Raw genomic sequence first — 19,569 nt, forward strand, 5'->3', positions numbered from 1 at the left:
GCTCTGGCTAGCTTTTCCCAGGAAAAGTCTCTCTGGTTACGAGGGATGCAATGTCTCTTTCTTTTTATCTTGGAGAAACAGAAATGCTTTCCTCCCCTCAAATATGGACTAGAATGAAAGTCTTTCCAGCAGCTTTCTCAGACTTTCTTATCCTTGAGCTGTGTCCTGAATACCAAAGGGTGAACAGATGTAAAAGATGCAGAGCAGAGGTATTTCTTGATGTTTCAATTGTCTTTCATGTGGTGTTCAGTTCATACTTATTCTTGCACTAGAAACGCACACCATGGCAATGAGCAGCACTCTTATCTACAGTTATCACTAACAGCATAACACAACAAAAAGCCTTTTCTGTCTCCCTGGGAGATCGGTTGAGGACATCGGTGAGTCAACCTGACTTGGTTTCTCTGTATTTGAAGTCCTCCAATTAAAACCGATGTGGTTTCTCCTTTTGGCAAACCTCATTTCTCCACAACAGTAACAGCCTGCTCTGTGTTTGGTTCCAGCTGAATTCTAAGCAGTGCAACAGGGAAGAGGTTGATGACTGCCTTCAAGAAAGCTTACCTGCAAGGACGTCTTCTCTACTTGGAGGCAAGTGGTTGCTGGGGTCTGTCTCTCCTGCTGTTACACAGGCAGTCCTGACTCCTACTTGAAGTGGTTTTGACTGCAAAGAACATGAGGTGATGTGCTGAGGACTGGTGACCCAGCAGCAGCAGGTACCCACTGGCAGGAGGGCAGCTGTGGCTCCCTGGGCCTTGGCAACTCACCTTTTACAGGTCAGCAGCAAACCAGCTTGACATGTGCAGGTCCCCAGTGGGGAAGCTCCTACTACTAGATTATCCATTCCTTCTTTTTACACGGCTTGTCTGCAGGAGGCAGTGGCTGGGGAGGATGCAGCCCTTCATCATCACCGTGAGGACGTGGGAGACAGGTTTAGATTTGCATGTCCTCTGAACCACAGTACACCTTCCACAGGACCCACAGCTGGGGCAGCACTGCAGGGATAACATCAGACTATCACTGGCACCAAGGAAGCCTTCCTTTGCCTGTCTCAATCTTACTGTTCTCCCACAATGAGAATGTTTCCTTAGGACCATATACCACAAATTATCTTTATGAAAGTTGAAAGCTTAACAGTCATAGCTCCTGCTTTCAGTGTGTGTGTGTAGAAATCAGCCTTCAGCCTTTTGATGTCTTCCTGAAAAAAGTGCAGAGTTCTTTACAGCTGTTTTTGAAGATGTGGCAGGATGGGGCTGCTGGCACTTGCCAGAGAAAAAGGATAAAAAAGTGAGTTTTGAAAATCTGCTGCTCTGGCCCTTTATCATTTCCTAACCTTTTCTTTTCAGCAGTGTATCTTTGCTGTTCCTGGTTACTGCCTAACCAGGTATCAGTTCCCTGATTATTTCCATGGGCACTTGTCCTGGCCTACGGGGCTGACATCAGTTGGATAATTTGGCTGATATTGGAGGCCCACAGCTGGACCTTTGGTATATTGCTGTGTAGCTGTTGGGGATGTCACCTTTGCTAGATAAAGCATAAGGTCATGAAAAAAATGTGTAATTGGCAGAAATACCAGAACTAAACTTGTACAAGAATGTTTGACTGGCAACTCACTACACCAATCAATGATAACTCAGACAACCTGGAAGGTTGTCTCCACCCCAAAAACCCTGTCCAGCTCAGCCCGTATGGAGGAGGAACAACTCTGCCTTTGTGGAGAAGGCATTTGAGCCTCCTTGGCACCTGAGACAAAGACAGTAACTGGAGGTGTTTCCAGGGCTCTGCTCCTGAATGTGTGAAGGACCATGGTCCTGGTGCAGCCTCCAGCTGGACATGGTGTCTCAGATACCCATAGAAACATACCCCACAGCACAGCCTTCTCCCTGGTTTCACCCCAGATGAGCTGGTTTGTGTGTTGTGCCCCAGAGGTGCCTGGAAATGTGTCACACAGCATCCCAGTTGTGCATCCATAACAACTCAAAGTCTCCTTGAATAATGAACATGCCAATGCTTTAAACCCTCAGACTTCTCTGGTCCACAGGATGCCCTGGGCTTCAGGGAGATGTTGCACTTAAAATCTTGTATATGGGGAAGGAGGAGGCACCACATATGTATAGGTAAAGCCAAGAGTTTATTTTTAGTGTAATGGCAGTCTCGAGGCTCCAGTAGTTATCAGTCTAGATCTGCTGGCTGCAGAAAAAGGAAGAACACTGATGCAGTTAAATGGGTTTTGCAGACACATACTTTCTAGCCCTTTTCCTGGTAGTATATTCACTGTTTCCCTGCTCCTCTGGCTCCTAAGAGTGGTGGTTTCACCAGGTGGTGGTGATGGTAGGGTCTTAGAGCAAGCTGTTGGCATCTCCAGACCTTCCCTGGGACAAATGTGGTGTTCATGCTGATGTGTTGTTTTTTTTTTCTACCTCCCTCTAGCATCTGCTTGGGGTCATTTTTATATGTTTTCTAACATGATTTCTTCTTCACTGGACTGCACCTTCATGTTACACCCATTTTACTATGTGTGGTGTCACTTATGTATGTTAGATACTATTCTTTTAATCCGTCTGTTACCACTAAATCCAGTTTTGCCAGCTCCAGATCTGCATCTTTCTAACTGACCACCAATAGGTTGTGTATAGCTGTGGGGGTCCCCAGGGCCAGCCTGTGCCCCATCTTTTACCATCCTGTGCCTGTACTCTACTGTGCTACACCCTGTGCCCCCACTGCTCAAGGCCCCTGCTATCATACCAGGCTTGTAATTCTCTACACTGAACCACTGGCTAGGAGTAAAAAAAAACTGATTCTGCATAGGATAAGGGGAACCAGAGGGGTGAGAGCTTTTATATAGGGAGTAAGAAGCTCCTCAGGCACTTCTGTATCCTGTGCAAGTCCTGTCCTCTGCAAGCACTTCTGCCCCTCCGAGTGGCTGCAACCTGCTTCACAGCTTCACAAGGTGCTAGCAGGACTGGAGCAGAGCACATTAATAGTTTTGCAGCTCAGCCCTGAAGCTCAGCCCAGGAAGCTGCCCTGCTGAAGTTCATATCTTTCACAGGGTAGGCATGAGCACTACAGAAGAGGAAATAGACATTTAAACCCAAACAGGCTCGGCTGGAAGAAAACATTGATTTTCAAGGCAGCTATGAATTAAGGTAAGAGATTATTATATTTCACCTATAATTTGACAGAGCAGAATGACAAGAAGTGGTGTCTCATGAACATAAGGAAACTCTTGACTGCTTAGTGCTTGAAATCTAAACAATATTTAATTTGGGTAAAGATGATGTGAGTAACATTTACAAATTGTGAAAGCAGAAAGGGTAACGCTTTTATTAATCATAGTGGACCAGTGTAGAGGAATTTTACTCAATGACTAGCTATTTGTGGCATCTTGTGGTAAGAGAAATACCCTGGCTAGAAGTCCTCAAGGCTAAAGCAAAATGCTGATTGATAGATGACTAGTGTGCAGCATTAGCCCAGAATGACAGACCAAGAAGATACAGCCCTTCTGCTTCAGTAGGTGTTTTTTGTTAGATGTCTGCAGAGATTTCACAACTCACCAGCTTCTAGTTTTGGTCAGTGAACCAACACCACTGACACTGAAAGACAGCTCAATATAGAAAATCTTGGAGAAATTATAAATAGTGATGCCAAAGGATGGGCAAGAGAATGACAGAAATTTAAAAAAAACTTGAAAATGCAACTTTCTGTACAACCATGTTACTTAATTTACCTATGACTCAGCTTTCTATAGGAAGGATGTTGCACAAAAATGTTTGCTGTTTTGGGTGACAGTGGTGACAGCTGTTAAGTAATTGTGTGATATAAACATAGATCCAAAAACAGTGGCTCCCAAGATCTGGTCTGTTGGGGCAGAGTCTGTTAGAGGCAGTGAACTGGTACAACAGGATAACAGACAGCAACTGCAATTAATTACAAGGGTTTGGGCAGTGCAGAAAAAGTCCAAAAGAGAAAGGAAAAGGCTAAAGTTTGATAAAGGAGAACACAGAGTAAACGGAGAGTAAATCACATAGTAAATGTGATCTTACCAGGAAGGTGCTGGCAACTCCAGTACTTAAACCTCATCAGGACACAGTCAAAGCATAACATGCTCTGCCCTCTAAAATGATGATAGAAGATTATTTAACAGATGTCCTATTTCTAGAGAACCATCTCAGGTTTCTCAAGGATGCCAAGGCAATGTGAGTTTTTGATAACAAAAAGAGAGGGCAGGAAGGAAATAAGCACTGAGATTAAGGTGTCGAGAAGACAAAGCAAATGGTAATCATAAACAAGCACAGTGCACACAGCTACAAGCAGTAATCTCTTTTCACTGTCCCTTCAACAGAAAATACAAAAGAAATTTGAATGCTGCTTAAGAAGGGAAGGCCTGGGAGAAACAAATACTGAGGAAGAGCAGGTAAGAGAAAACACAGGCAAAATGCTCAGCTGTACATGTAAAAAAAGATACAAGAGTGTCATGAGCAACTGTGCAAGCAGAAAAAGGCAAGCAGGGGAAATAACACGCTATAGGAAATACCCGTGAAACAAATTTTCCAGGCAAAACCTGATCCTGACAATCACCATGCAGTCAGAAGATAGCCCCAAAGACCCAGTGCTCTGTGGGCAGCTCTTGGGATGGTGACTTGTCCCTCCCCAGCTTTGACACCCTCCCTGGCAGCTGAGTTTAAGTGCTCCCCAGTCTCTGCAAGGACAAAAATTAATACTGCTCTTCAACATAATTTTCACACCATTTATGTAACTTCCCATCCCCTGGCTGGCAGGGCACTACCTGGAAACAATCTCAGGTTGCAGAGGCTCTGCAGAGGACCCTTGGATCTGGCTATAGGATCAAGACTGCAAGAGGCACGGATTAAACATTGTTTTGAACCTCAATTTTAAAGATCCGAGGGGGATGCAGGAGTCTGATACATACTGTCAGCTCACATTTCCTACATGCATAAGTCATTTCTCAAAGATATTCAAGGTTCTGACCTCCTTAGGGCCAGATTTCTACAGGGACTTTTGACTACTAGAGGTTCAGACTGATGACTTGTACGATTTTCAGAGGCCCCCCTAGTGCTTAGCTCTCATTCAGAAGAATTATCTGCATCAGTGATGGCACCCCAGGAAAATGCCTTGATGTGACTACCTGCATCTTCACTTGCTCAAGAGCCTCTAGAGATGACACTGAATCATGAGCCTATACTCTGTTCCACTAAGGAGCAGGTGGGACCCCTGGCATGCAACCACCAAGTCTCCTGCATGGCCACCCTATCAGCCTCAGAGGGTCTTTGTCCTCTCTGGAGTCAAGGGATGGAGCTGAAACCATTAAAAGATTCACTTTACAGCTTTTGTTTTAAATACACCAGCAACCGCAGGGCTGAGCTGCGAGGGGTTTGGCAGGGTTTGCTCTGGCCCCAGCAAACCACACGCAGCCACGGTGCTGCTGCTGTCCCTCCCAGACGGCTCACAGCAAGTCTTCTTCGGGGGGTGACAAAACCGGCAAGTGGAGGAATGTGGCGGGGCACAGGATTCACCCAAAGCATTGGGGTTCACTCCCCTGTGTCCGCTTTGCTGTGATGGGAGCACAACCAGCCCAAGTGAGGCCACTGGCCCCCGTCAAATGGACCATGAACTGATGGAGCAAGAGTGAGATCTTGTTCAAAATAACACCCCTCCTCTGAAGCAGAGGCGGTGACACCCTCACTGCCAGAAGAGACAGCAGTAAGTCCATGCTTTTCTGTTGGTCTTGGTTTTTTTAAATCAGAGTACAATCTGATTTTGATGCAACGGATAAAGCTGAAACTTGTGCCCTGGTCAGGTGCTGCCTTGAAGCTATCTCGTGGTTAGCATGGAGTATATTTGAAATAGCACTTTCCAATGCTATAAAGCCTTAAGTGAAGGTGGGAGAGAGCCTGGGGTTTTTGGACTATACTGTCCCCTGCTGCCTTCCATAATCTGAGCCTGATCTTTTCAAATATCTTTTTTTACCCAGGATTATTGGTTTAAGTTTGAAGATTTACATGCTGCTCATCTCCAGCTAGTGGTGTCTGCTTCTAATTAAGTTTGTGATGGTGGTGTAAAAACTGTAGAACCAGTTCAAGAAAGGGGTATTTTTTGGTCTCCTTGACCTAAAAGCCTTTGTAAAGGGACTACAGGCCTTTCTAATATTGAATTTATATTTATCTTAGAAGCAGTGTTTTGATTGGCTTCCATTTCTAGGTTCCTTATTTAGGATACCTTAAATGCTCTAATTTTCAGAAAGTCTCAGCATCACGATTCTGCGCCTTGTACTCCACCTTGAGTTGGAAAATCCAGTAATGAAGCAGCTCAGATCACTACTTGCTTGTAAAAAGCTTATCCTCAAAGTCTTGGGGGAAGCCTCCATGAATTCAACCAATAAGCAATTATTAAGCTTGCAGAACTGGCTGCAGAAGTGGCCCAGCTGATCTGAGAATAAATCACAGCAGAAAGAAAAACCATCAAGGAAAGGAATTTCCTCACCTTAAAGTCACCAGGGAAGGATTGTAGGAGCAAGGATGCATCTAGGATTACACCACATCCACTCAGAAGCAGTGGAGGAATGATGAAAGAACTGGTTACAAGTAGAGAAAACACACAGAGTTTAACAGAGGCAGCACACACTGGCTGTTTCCCCATCCCCAAACTGTGCTGCCTTCTTTCCACAGCCATAATACAGCCTCCCCTCTAACCCAACCCCAGCAGCTGCTCTTCACAGGATCCCACTCCCTTCCAGGGGGTCCCATTCTGGGATTTGGGATAGCTGGTGCCGGTGAAGTACCTGGGAAATTTGGCTATTCCAGTCATTTATTACCAAAACAGAGTCATGGTTGTTAAGACGAGGGTCTGCTGAACTTCTCCAATGTCTGGCCTAAACTTGTTTCCCATACTGGTATCTTCTCTTGTCGTGGAGACCCTCAGATATGCTAAAATCGCCTTTTCTTACTTACAGTCTGTTCCAGTCCTTAGCCTTTCACCATTAAAAATGTATATCTGATTTCTAGCTTGCATGTTTCTGGTTTGAATTTCCATGCATTGGTTTCTGGTATGGCTAGTCCCACTGGATTACCAAGATCATTAATATGAGCAAAAGGGAAATCTAGTGTTACCAAAGTGCGCCTACAGCTCCAGTATCAAACTCTGCAACGGTAAAGTCTTCCCTCTTTTGTCCCTTCTCATTTAGCACCTCTTTAAAAACCCAAAGGGTTGCATCAGCTTTTCTTGCTGCAACATCTGTCTGAGAGCTCAGTTTCAGGGTCTTCCCATGTCAGCAGTTGCGGTTCCTAGCAGATGTGCCCCCCACTCTTGAGATATGTTCTGTGTTGTTTAACTCTCAAGTGTGTCACTTTGGCTACATTAAAGCCAACTTGAATTATCCAAGAAGCTTCAGATTACTCAGATCTGTCTGAATCACTGCCCAGTCCTCTCACTCTTCTATCACTTCCCCCTGCCAGCCCTGATCCTCAATCTGTTTTCAGACCAATGATGAAAATACTGAAGAGTCTTCAGCTCTAATAGTTCCTGAAGACCTTTTACAAACAATATTCCTAGTTCAGGAAGCTTCCTCCACATATGGCTGGCTTTTGAGAGCTGACAGCTAACCAGCCCAGACCTCATCGTAAGGTTTTGTTGGGCTTGTGTTGCTTTGGGCTGAGATGTGTCAATGAAAAAAGCAGGCAGTGCAAGTCAAAGCTCCAACTCTCCTGTGCAGTACCCTTTATCAGCCTTGTAATCTCATCAGATGTCCAAACTAAAGTTCCTTTTTTGCAAAGGCAGGCAGACTGGCCTTAGCTGCACTTTACCCCTTTACTGTTTCAATTTTATTTTGCCCAAGTTAAGGGTTAAATTATACTAGCTGTTTCCCCTTGCTTCCCACTTTCAAAGACTAGCATTGCGTCAGCTGCTTCCAGTACCCATAGAGATGGAACGAGGAGAACGTCTCCAACTTCAGCACTGAAGAAAAGACTCATATTTTAGATTTAAAGTAATTGCATCTGCTGGGCCTGCATTTGATCTCAACTATCTAACACGATCTCAAGCAACTCCAGAGACTGTCCATGGAACTGCCCTGCTTTGCTAGATAAACTAAGTGAATTACAGGAACCAGCTGGGTGTAGGACTAGAAACTGGTTAGTGTATTGCCCATAAGTCTAAGTTTTGTTTTGAATATCATCCAAACTGTGGTTAGAGGTGCCCACAGCAGTCTGGTGGTAACTGCTTGGCGCCAGGCTGGTTAAGAGTTTCACCCAGAGCGCTATTAAGACTCGCATTTCTCCTGTTAGTTTCCACCTAGTTCTGTTTAATTCCCTTAAATCTCTTTTTGTATGTGTGTTAGAAGTGCCACCAGCCGCTATGACATTTCAAGTAGAGATACCCAAGGATATCCCTACAGTCTTGCCAAGAATCACTAGCTGGTGAGAAGCAGATGGGTGTAGTCACCAACACACAAAGGCGCTGGTGTTTATATTTGGGTAGGGTGGTGGCAGCTCAGATGGAAGAGTGAGAAAGGCGTAACGTGCCAGTAGGGTTTCACAGGGCTTCCCACAAAGCCAGTTTCCCTGGGCCAGCTGAATCATTAATGTTCAGCTCCGGCCTGATCAGCTTGGGCTGAAAACATGCTTTGCTTTCATGGGAAAAGCACATAGAGTCAGCCTCAACCAGAAATGGTGACCAAGGTGTGAAAATCTTTCTGAGACTTAAATCATTCTATCAGCATATTGTTCAAAAGTGAAGTGTGACTCTCTGGCAGAGGTTTGGATTTGGTTATGTTTTTTAACTTATTTTCATTTGGTGACGGCAGAGGCATCACAGAGAGGCAAAGCACTTGCAGACCCCTCTTCTTGGCAGGAAAGCTTGTGACATGGCACTGGGCTGAAGCACTAAGGGTGAAAACTGGAAAAATCAGATTCATAAACAGGATTTGGTTCCTGTGTTGCTCAGTCTGATGCCAGTGCTCTTTGAAGGTTGATGTGCAACTTCTGTTGCTTAGAGGAGTTGGCGTATCTTTAATAATTTCACTTCCCTATGTATTACATATAGAGCACATGGTTGGTTGGGATAGCTGGGTTGAGAAACAGAGTTTTGGTCCTGCAGACTATTGTCTTTTAGATAGCTATAAATGTGATTAAAAGCAGAAGTGTTTGTGGGGAGTAGGATATAAAACACTTGGGGAAATCTGGAAAGAGAGCAAAGTGGTTGAGCAGTTCCATGAGAAGCAGAAGTGAATCTACTATTTTCGTTACTCAGCAAGGGAAAACATCTAGTGGAGGAAACTCACAGCTCTGCAGTCCCTTAACTTTGTCCTTTAGGTGAACATTTATCCTAAGAACAAGAGAGAAAACCGGGTTGAAGCTGACAGTGAGAAGACTGTAGCGTGACTGTGGTGGGCTTTGTGGGGATGGCAGAGAATAGCTGGCAGGGAAGGATGAAGGGTGAGCAGAGCTAAGTTTCCTCACTTTAGGGTGCAATAAAATTTCATCACATTATGTCTATCTGGCATGGGCTCTCTTTGGGGGCCCTTTGGAGTTTGTAGCCCACTTGTTGAGTATTATCAGCTTAAACTGAGCAAAGTTCTATTAGAAGAGCTGAATATTCAAAAAGAACTGGCAGCATTGCAGATGCAGGATGAGGGGCAAAATCCAGGAGACAGACTGCACCAGCAGTTTTGGATTCCAATGTCATTTGGGTAAGCCCACTTCTCAGGTGCCTCTGGACATGTAGCATCTCACCCTTCCCGCTGAGGTAGGTACCACAGACTTTGTGACTACCTATCCAGGGGTAAAGGAAATAAATTGCTACTGTATAAAGAAATTATCTCCATTGGTGACTAGAGGAGATTACCTGACTGAAAAGGTACTTCAGGAAGAATCACCAGCCCATGTTCCTCTTTACTTCAGTAAGGTCAGGAGATCATCCTGCACCTCTGCATAAATGTTCTCATGTGAAGAAGGTGGCCATTCCCACACCTAGGTGTCTCTCCAGGTGGTGCCAGTGGGAGCAGCCCATGAAGAAGTCTGCCAGACCTGAGGGCTAACCCGTGGCAGGAGATGCATTTCCCTCCATGTGTGAAATCCTCCCTGCACCCAACAGAACACAGCACCTTGTATGGACACCTATGAGAACTCTCCAGAGGAACAAGCTGACTTTGTCAACAAGAATTAAGGGAGCGAGCACGGGAGAGGCCAGCACAGCCAGAAGCCCTCAGAGAGTAAGCCAATATGCACTGATGCTCCCCAGGGAATTCCCCAGTGATTTCACACTGTCTAGTAAGCACCACAGAGCAGCCCTCTCTGGATGCCTGCACAGTCAGCCAAGATTCTAATGGGATAAAGGAGGTATTCATTTGTTTGTTCTTCTGTGTCTGAGAGGACTCTTACCTGTCACACCTGGAGAGACATGTATGAAACAGGAGCTCACACAACAGAGAAAAACCTGGGCACTTTGCAGGGACATCATGGCCTCCATCTGGCTGTGTCATGGATCCACAATGTTAGGATGGGACTTCAGGAGGTCTCTCATCCAAGCCCCTTCCTAGAGCAGGGCCAGCCAAGTTACAAGTGTGGAGCACATTAGCCACAGGGTAAGGCAGAGACTGGTGCCGTGCAGGTGGGTGCAGTAAAAGCTCAGTGGCAGGGAGCCAGTTGTGCTGAAGTAGTGACTCATACTCAGCACAAAATATCTGGTGTACCCCAACACTTCATTTCAAAAGCACCTGCTGCATACATACTCTCTCAGAGTGGGGTGTCAGGATGAAAAAGCAGAAAATTATGGGCTATTGGGATCATGTACAATGTCTTCTGCTCATTTCTGTATCCCTCTACACAGTAGATAAACTAATGAGTGGAGAGACACTTGAAGAGATGAGGAACTGTCACACATCTCTGCAGGCAACTGACTAGTTATTTCATCAGTAGAAAATTAAATCTTGTCTGCAATTACCGTCAGCTTCTGCCCCAGGACACAGGCATTTCCTGTTTGTGCCCTTTAATTCTGCTGGTGTCAGACACCACATCTCCAGAAGCTGCAGAATTAAACTGGGCTGCAAGCAAGGACAGACTGCAGGTGGGCTCAGCTCCCAGTTCAAGTGGAAAGGCACCGCAGGAGCCACTCAGGCCTTGGGCGTGCCTGCCTGCTGCAAACAGCCTTCCCTGGGCCGTGCCCATGCCCCACAGCTACCAGCACTGAGCCAGCCCATCCTCTCCCCTACTTTTCCTGTGCAAAACCACAAAGACTGTTTTCTAATGACTGTGGGCACTTCTCATTTAAATGTTTTGGAGACAACTAAGCTTTGAACTTTCAGAATAAGAAATGAGTTTAAAATTGGGAATTTGTGATTCCAACTAGCACAAAAACACCTCTTCGAGAAATGACTACAAAATAAGAGGCCAGAATGTCATAACTCACACCCCAAATGGCATTCTGGCAGTAAGGCATTAGGAGAATGTCAATACAGTCACAGCAGCCACTCCTGGGGGACTTTGTTGTAGTTACCACTATGTCATTTGAAACTTCTTGGGCAAGGACTGTCCCACACCTCAGGACATCTTTATTTCATGTTTAGTCTTGCAAGGCTTATATTAAACAGTGGCTATAAAACTTATTGCTGTCAGTGAAATGGGGACATTTAGGCTGGGATTCCAACCACTTTGCTCTAAGTGTCAGGAGTGGGAGTAGTTACGCACCATCACCATCTACCACTGAGTAATGTGCCTATGCTCTTCACAGAGCATCATCAACATTCATCATGGAGTTTCATCAAAACCTGTCAGCTCAGTCTGGAAATCAATTTGTCTTAAAGCAGATTTGGCCAGACCTGAATTGGATCAGATGCCCTGCTCTTCACTGGCTGCATTGACTACATCACCCACTAACGGAGGAGATGAAGACATCTACTATTAGCTTATGGCCACAGAACTGAGTCCCCTCTTCACAGTCAATGGGGTTTCCTCTAAGAAGGTTGTAACACTGTGACCAAAGGGTAGTTGCAGTTTAAGTGTCACTGACCTTTCCTTTCAGTCTTAGCTTTGGCAGGCTTGTTTTGCTGTGTTGTCACATCTGTGGGCTTCTGCACAGCATATCACACTCTATTTCCTTCATCTCCTACAGTAAAAGCAAGTAACAGATACTTAAAAGTTCTTTACTCGAACCAGGGAGAAGAGCCAAGGCAGTAATATCTGCACCCCTGTAGGATTTTTGGTTCCTGCAAACGGAAGTCTTTGCAGAGACTTGAACACCAAATCCCAAGGGAGTGCAGAGGAACTGATGGGTGCCCTGAGTTACTGGATGCCCAGACCAGCAAGCCCAGGGGTCACGTACCTGCACCCCATACTCCCTTTGGGTGCAGCCTCCAAGCTGACAAACCCTGGCTCCAACTTGACTCCCCTGCACCCAAGGCAGGCACAGCCAAGAGATGTTTTGATGCTTGAGGAAAAGTGTCAATATAGTTTTTCTTATTTTGATTAGAGGTTGATTCTTTTTAAAACCTCATCAAAGGTAGGCTTGCTCCCAAGGGATTCCCAGTGCAAACTGCTCCTCCCACCTCAGCAAGGACCTGATCAGACTTGGCCAAACTGGGAGTCTTACCATATATGTGGGGTGAGACTGGGCTCTTGGTGGTGTTGAGAGGCATTGAATGCTGATCAACAACCACATGTGAAGTATCATTTCCTGCCGGGCACTGCCCAACAGACTAGGAGAGCGCCTGCATCTCTCACACTGTGATGCACCACCTGCACAGCTCAGCTAGTCACATATTGGTTTGCTGCTGCTGCTCTTCCTATAAGCAGGGGCTTATACGACAGCCTTTGAAATTCTCTTTTTTCTTTTCTTAGGAGCTAATTTTCAGTAAAGTACAGCAAAGTCTGGGCTTTTGTTAGTAACTAGCACCCCCTCCACAGGAATACAACTCTTATGGATCCAAACACTGACAAAATCCCAAAGTGTACATGTTGGTGAGGTCTCTCAGTATTTTACCTTTGCAGATATTGGATGTCTCTTGCTAACATTCTTCTCTTTTCCTTTTTTATCCTGTTGCCTGTAGCCAGAGAATCCAGCATGACAGAAGCATTCACAGAAACAACAGCTGAGTACATTTACGACGAACATGCTTTTTCCTGCAATAAGACCGACATCCAAGAATTTGGGAAAATTTTTTTGCCAATATTTTATATTGCAGTCTTTGCTCTTGGCCTCACAGGGAACATAATGGTGGTTTTTGCCATTGTGAAAGAAGGCAGTAAAAAAAGTATCACTGACATCTATCTCCTGAACTTGGCTATCTCGGACCTACTCTTTGTGATCTCCCTCCCCTTCTGGGCTTCCAACACGGTGCGTGGATGGACCCTCGGGACTGTTCCATGCACAGCTGTTTCCTCCCTGTATTACATTGGTTTCTTTGGGGGCATGTTCTTTATCACTGTTATCAGTATCGACAGATACTTGGCCATTGTCCGGGCAACATATTCTATGAAATCCCGAACAGCAAAACATGGCTGTCTTATAACCTGTGGAGTATGGACAATAGCTGTTTTAGTTTCAGTGCCACATTTTGTATTCTCCCAGCTGGTAGAAAGCGACTGCATTTCTGTCTTCCCCCAGAGGCTGGAGAACGTCTGGCCAGTGTTCTGCAATATGGAGCTGAACGCCATCGGCTTTGTCATCCCAGTCTGTATCATATGCTATTGCTACTGTGGGATCATCAAAACCCTGCTGTCCTGCAAAAATCAGAAAAAATCACGAGCCATAAAACTGATCTTGGTTGTGGTGGTCGTGTTTTTTCTGTTTTGGTCCCCCTACAATGTACTGATTTTTCTGGAGACATTAAAGCACTATGGTTTACTCACAAGTTGCAACCAAATTAAGTCACTGGACTACGCAATGCACCTGACCGAAACCATTGCATTCAGTCACTGTTGTCTCAACCCTCTTATTTATGCCTTTGCTGGGGAAAAATTCAGGAAATACCTTTATCGTGTCTGCTTAAAGTACTGTCCATTCCTGTGTTTCTGTGGCCCCTGCAGTCGCTACCAGGTCACCCATTCAGCTAGCTATGCAGAAAGCATCGTGAACAGCAACATAACCCTGAACACCAGCGACCAGGATGGCTCTGTCTTTGTCTAGAAGGCTCTGTGAAGAAGAAATGCATGTAAATGTGTCTTCTGCAGGGCTAGTCACCACTGAGAAATTGCCATGACTCATATGAAAAGACTTAAAGGTGCACTGAATTACTGACATGCCTCTTGTTAAGCATTAAATACCCTGAAACAGTATAGATTTTAAAAACAAAAGCAGTACAATATGTCAAGGCTAAAAATGGAATTGAATCAAGAGAGAGGACGAGAGAAAGTAGAAAAAAGGCAGTGTTCTGTGCCTAGAACAGGAGATGGAGAAGAATTTAAGGATAGGGAAGCTGTTTTAACAGTTTCGTCATCGAAACTTGAGCATGTGTTGGTCTATGCACATGTGATACAAATATACATAGACCTAAAGTAATTTTTAAGGGAAAGATCTCCTTAATGAATGACTGAATTAATGAACAGGTGATTGTTAGCAAAGTTACTGTATTTTTTTATAGTAAAGGGTTATAGTTTTGATGCTATATGTCCATATGCAAATGATTATTACTTGTGCTTTCGTACCTAATAAAAAGCTACTGTTAAAAAAAAAAAAAGTTATTTTTGAATATGCATTTAATGCCAACAACACCCTCAATGTTTATAGCATGCAATAATCAGAGCAAGAACCATCCTTAAGGATTTGGGACCGGACCTGGAGCTCATTCAATCTGGTAGGTATATCTCCTCATTTCCATGGGCTGTGGCCTGAGCCAAAGGCCAGAGTTTGGAGGATGCCTTCACTCAGCACAACCCCAGGCATTCTGCTGAGTGATGGGCTCCAGCACACTCTGGGGCAAAGGGAACTGGAGGTAATGGGCTTGGGTATCACAGCACTTGGTGCAAATATGGCACGATCGAGCTGTGAATTGCTTGCAGAGTGTGGCAAGTACATGTTTCACACCTGGGCTCTGCTTGCTCACACTTTATAAACACCAAATGCAGTTGTACCATCATAGACAACAGCTTTTTGGGAAAAAATAACCACTTGCCCATGCTGCTTACCACAACCTTCCTCAACCTTTGTGGCCTCCCTCACCACAGCTGATTTCCCCTGCAGGTGTACCCAGATTTAATGTGTCCTAGAGGACCCATTTACCAAGTGTACTCCACAGCCTAAAAATATCCTTTTTACTCCTGCAATGACAATAAATTTGGGGTGGAAAATGTCAGTTAATGAGAGTCCTTCCCCAAGGGCCTCCCTGGAAAGCTCCTGCCACCACCTGCTGTAAGAGCAAAGAAGATGTTGGCATTGTAGACTTAGAGGAGTTAGATGAATGGAAAAAGGGCTGTCACCATCTATGAAGCCAAGATCACCTTACAAGGAAAAAATCAAGGACCAATCTTACAAAATGAGTCCATGCCAGTGGGACCCTATTTCTATACACTGGTGGAACTGGCAATATGTCAAATCTGAAGAAACACTCTCACTTTCCATCTAACACAGATGTGTTGTTCTAGAGCATTAGTGGGAGGAGTAGGCCCTTTCTTTATGGACCTTAGTACCACTCAGTTTCTAAGAAATTTTCCATATGTAATAACTCCATAAATATTAAATATTCAAATTTTTTGCTACTGAACATTCAGTAAAATCTACAACATAATAACCCTTTCCATAAAATGTCTTGCATTAGGAGTAAATATGTTCTATATGCTCAGCTTTTAAAATTCCAGACTCCAGACTTATTGGCTAAGTTTAAGTGTAGCATGAGTATCACCTGAAATTAAATTACTTTTCAAAATTCAGTCTACCTAACAAAGTGAAATAAGAGAACTCCCTTTGTCCCCACCCGCAAGCAAGTGGTATTTTTAAGTAATGGTATTTTTACAATGTTTTTTTAAAGAAATGCTAAGATGTGCAGAAAGAAAGAGGAAGGTACTCTGAGACTCTGCACGTACGTCTGCACGAAATCAGCTTGGAGAGGGTGGATTGCCAGGACGAGCAATGCAGTCTCACTTGGTTTATTTAACTTTCCTTTTATTTTTTAGACAATGTTGAGTTACTGAGTGGGAAGAGTAAAAGGCACCTTTAAATATGCAAGCCCAGAGCTTTCTGCCAGTCCTCTAGGAAAGGAGAGTGTTTTCCTGCCTAGCTTCAGTAGGTTTCCAGGAATCCTACCTGTCTGCATCCCGGCACACGTGCCTTCCAAATACATCTCCCCTTGGCAGTCCAGACTTGATACTATCAGTAGGAAGTTGTTGGGGTTGTTCAGCCTGGAGAAGAGAAGGCTCTGGGATGGCATTATAGAGGCCTTCCAGTACCTGAAGGGGAACTACAGGAAAGCTGGGGAGGGGCTTTTTACAAGGACATGGAGTGATAGGACAAGTGGCAACAGTTTCAAACTGAAAGAGAGTAGATCTAAGTTAGACATCAGGGAGAAATTTACTGTGAGGGTGGTGAGACACTGGAAAAAGGTTGCTCAGGGAAGATGGGGATGCCCCATCCCTGGAAGTGTTCAAGTTGGATGGGGCTTTGAGCAACCTGATCTAATGGAGGGTGTCCCAGCCTATGCATTGGGGTTGCAACTAGATGATCGTTAAGGTCCATTCCAACCCAAACCATTCTGTGGTTTTATGAGTCAAACTGCCTGGGCCATCTGCAAGCTGCATTGTGTGAAAACGCATCTGCAAAAATCCTTCACTTACAAGTCAAAAACCCCTCTCGACAACCCACATTTTTGTCTTCATTGCTACACTGTGCAATGGAAAACATCAAGGGATTGTCAGCATAACATCATCAATTTTTATGCTACATATTTGCAAGTCATTATTTGGAATTTACTAATTACGTCCAAGGCATTATTGCTTGGTATTTCAGTATTTCTACGAAACAAAAAAACAAACCTTCAGTGGGGTTTTCCAGGCAATGGGCTCTGCAACAAGTAGCTATTTTATACATGTCGCCTCATAGCAGAAGTGGTAAATCTTTGAAAACCCACTGAGAATCAAAATCAACATTTTTGTTTTGTTTGCATTAGCAAGGAGTTTTGTTGTAGTTGTCCCTTAAAAAATTCCAGTTTCCATGAACCATACCAGTGCTCTAAGGGAAACCAGTCACAAACTACCAGAACTGGGTTCAGCTGCAGCAGAGACAGGCATTGCTGCTCTTTGCTGTACTGCACTGTGCTAGCAAGCATGGGGAGCTGCAGCCCTGAAGCTTCTGCCCACAACATGTCTCTGTGATTTGTGACTCTTACATTGTGTACTTGCCTGGGTATATGCTAATTTTATACATGAACTTCTGGAGGCACTCTTTGCATCATTTGAGCCTGACTTAAAGCCCACTGACGTATCTTTAAGTCCATCCATGGCATTTTCAGTTAATTGTAGCCGTTATTTAAAGATACTACCTCTCTTTCAAAACCTCTGGAGCTGGAAACGGGTGCTTGCCAACTGCCCAGCTAGTTTACAACATGCACTTTTCTATGCACAGCGCTAATGCTTCATATATCCTTAGAATGGATCAACACATCCCTGAGGACCAGCAACATCCAGTTCCTACCCATTACACATGACAAAATTAAACAGTCTCTCGTTATGGGATAAAACCTTTCAATCTGCCATAAACTGAGATTAGACTCTTGCTTACTTAACAAGTTATAATTACATATGAAAATGCACAAACACACACAAATGCACACTTGTTACATCTATCCATTGAATAGTATTTGGTTGTGCAAAAAGGTCAGGAAATATCTAGTTTTGGTGGGAGGATTGGGCTTTGGGGTTTTGAGGGGTGGTGAGCAGACTTTGCATCTTTTTCATCATGACTGACTTTTTCCTGTTTGACAATCAGACTGACACTTAACATAAATCTTCTCCCAGCTGGGTTACAGTTTGAGGAACTAATAAAACCTGAATCCAGGTTTTCTCAAGAGGTTTGTAGCTATACTTCATGTTGTACTTATAAATAGAATGAACAAGACACATATTTAGCCAAACTGCTTGCAATGAGATACATGGACGTCAGCATCTTTTTAAGCACCACTGCAAATCGCTCTCATTCAAATATCACGTCACAGTCCCAAGGTGATAGACCTTGTGTTTCTTCATTTTTAAGTTCAGCATGGCTGCTTTGAATGCTTTCCACTGACCTCCTGGGGTTTTTGACCTGTACAAAGACACTTTGAATTACAGCCAGTCAGAGTATCAGACTGAGCTGGGAAATCACTCAGTAAAAGCTGTAGTTTTCAACATGGAGGGCAGAAGGAGTCATTAGACACATATTTCCTTTGGATTTAGAATTTGCTGGGAGTGTATCTGAAGCCCTGGTTCGGGGTAGATGGAAGTTTTAAGGCTATATTTACAGAGAAACTAGTAATAAATGCACTGGTTATGGGTTAGGTTCAATCATTTCCATTTTGCCTCTCTCACTTTTGCGAGGTCCCTCACTAAAATCTCGTAGGTAGTACAAAGCCCTTGTCCCACCAGGACACTTGTTGCCAACGAAGGGGAAAGTCCTTTCCATACAAGTCACAAACATAGGAGAGTTTTCCAAATAAAAACTCAGCTATCAGCTTTATTCTTGTTGAATTCAAATTTTAGAAGTTGCAGTATCTCTGCTCGCTTGCAGCTCCCAGCTGGTAACATTTTTCTTCTGCACTTACTGCTCACGCATGGTGCTGGGCTTTGCCCAAGGCCATTTACATACCTCTTCCAAAATGGCCACATTTTAATAGTGAAAGTAATATTTTCTGCTTATGCTCTGGTTTATTCAGTCTATAAGACACCTGGAGCTCTAATGAAAACCTGTGACTTCCAGAGTCATTATTTTGAAATTCCAATCTGGTAACTGAAGCTAAAATTGAGAACAATTTATATCTATTATAGGATGGCTTCTGACACTTGTCATTAGAGATATATATACGTATACATATATATATATATATATATATACACACACAGAGAGATGAAGTTAGTAATTATTCTGCTGCCATTGTTAAGAAGAACTTCCTAATTTGCTTGGTAACTACTGTAAGAGTTTGGTTTTCAATTTATACACACCCAAACCTCAAGACTTGGGTTTTGTAGTGTCAGTATTAACACATTGGTTTTAACACAGAAAAAAAAAAACCACCAACTTCTGTATAATTTTGTTTGTTGCCCTAATATTCGATAGACAAATGTCAATGGTTTATATATTGTAGTTGTTATTCCTCTCCCTACAAAAATACTGTAAAATAACTTCCATTGGACATAAGGAAAATTGTTTGCTTTTGAAGAAGAGTTTGCATTTATCAAATTTCCTGCTGTGATCCTTTGATCAGCAGGAAGCAGCACATTAAATTTATATCACTGAAGGCAGAGGTTAGCGAGTGGGATAGAGAATGCAAGCAAGGACTCCGGTCACAGGTTTTTCACTGTTTCTATCCACTTACCAACTGCAGCTCTAAGTGGAGCAGCCTGTTTTCCACCACACACAGATTTTAAGTCTCTGATAAGC

At 43.9% G+C, this 19,569-nt stretch overlaps 1 protein-coding gene across 1 annotated transcript; it reads left to right on the forward strand.

Annotated features, from left to right (window-relative positions):
• The first annotated feature begins 2,859 nt into the window (after window positions 1-2,859).
• On the forward strand, window positions 2,860-14,673 carry CX3CR1 (C-X3-C motif chemokine receptor 1). Its single transcript, XM_051609969.1, has 3 exons — window positions 2,860-3,143; window positions 4,340-4,411; window positions 13,055-14,673. The coding sequence occupies exon 3, from the start codon at window positions 13,069-13,071 to the stop codon at window positions 14,131-14,133; it is 1,065 nt and encodes a 354-aa protein (XP_051465929.1). The 5' UTR covers window positions 2,860-3,143; window positions 4,340-4,411; window positions 13,055-13,068; the 3' UTR covers window positions 14,134-14,673.
• The last annotated feature ends 4,896 nt before the right edge of the window (window positions 14,674-19,569 follow it).

The sequence above is a fragment of the Apus apus genome, chromosome 2 (assembly GCF_020740795.1).
Source record: "Apus apus isolate bApuApu2 chromosome 2, bApuApu2.pri.cur, whole genome shotgun sequence".
In the NCBI taxonomy this organism is placed as follows: domain Eukaryota; kingdom Metazoa; phylum Chordata; class Aves; order Apodiformes; family Apodidae; genus Apus; species Apus apus.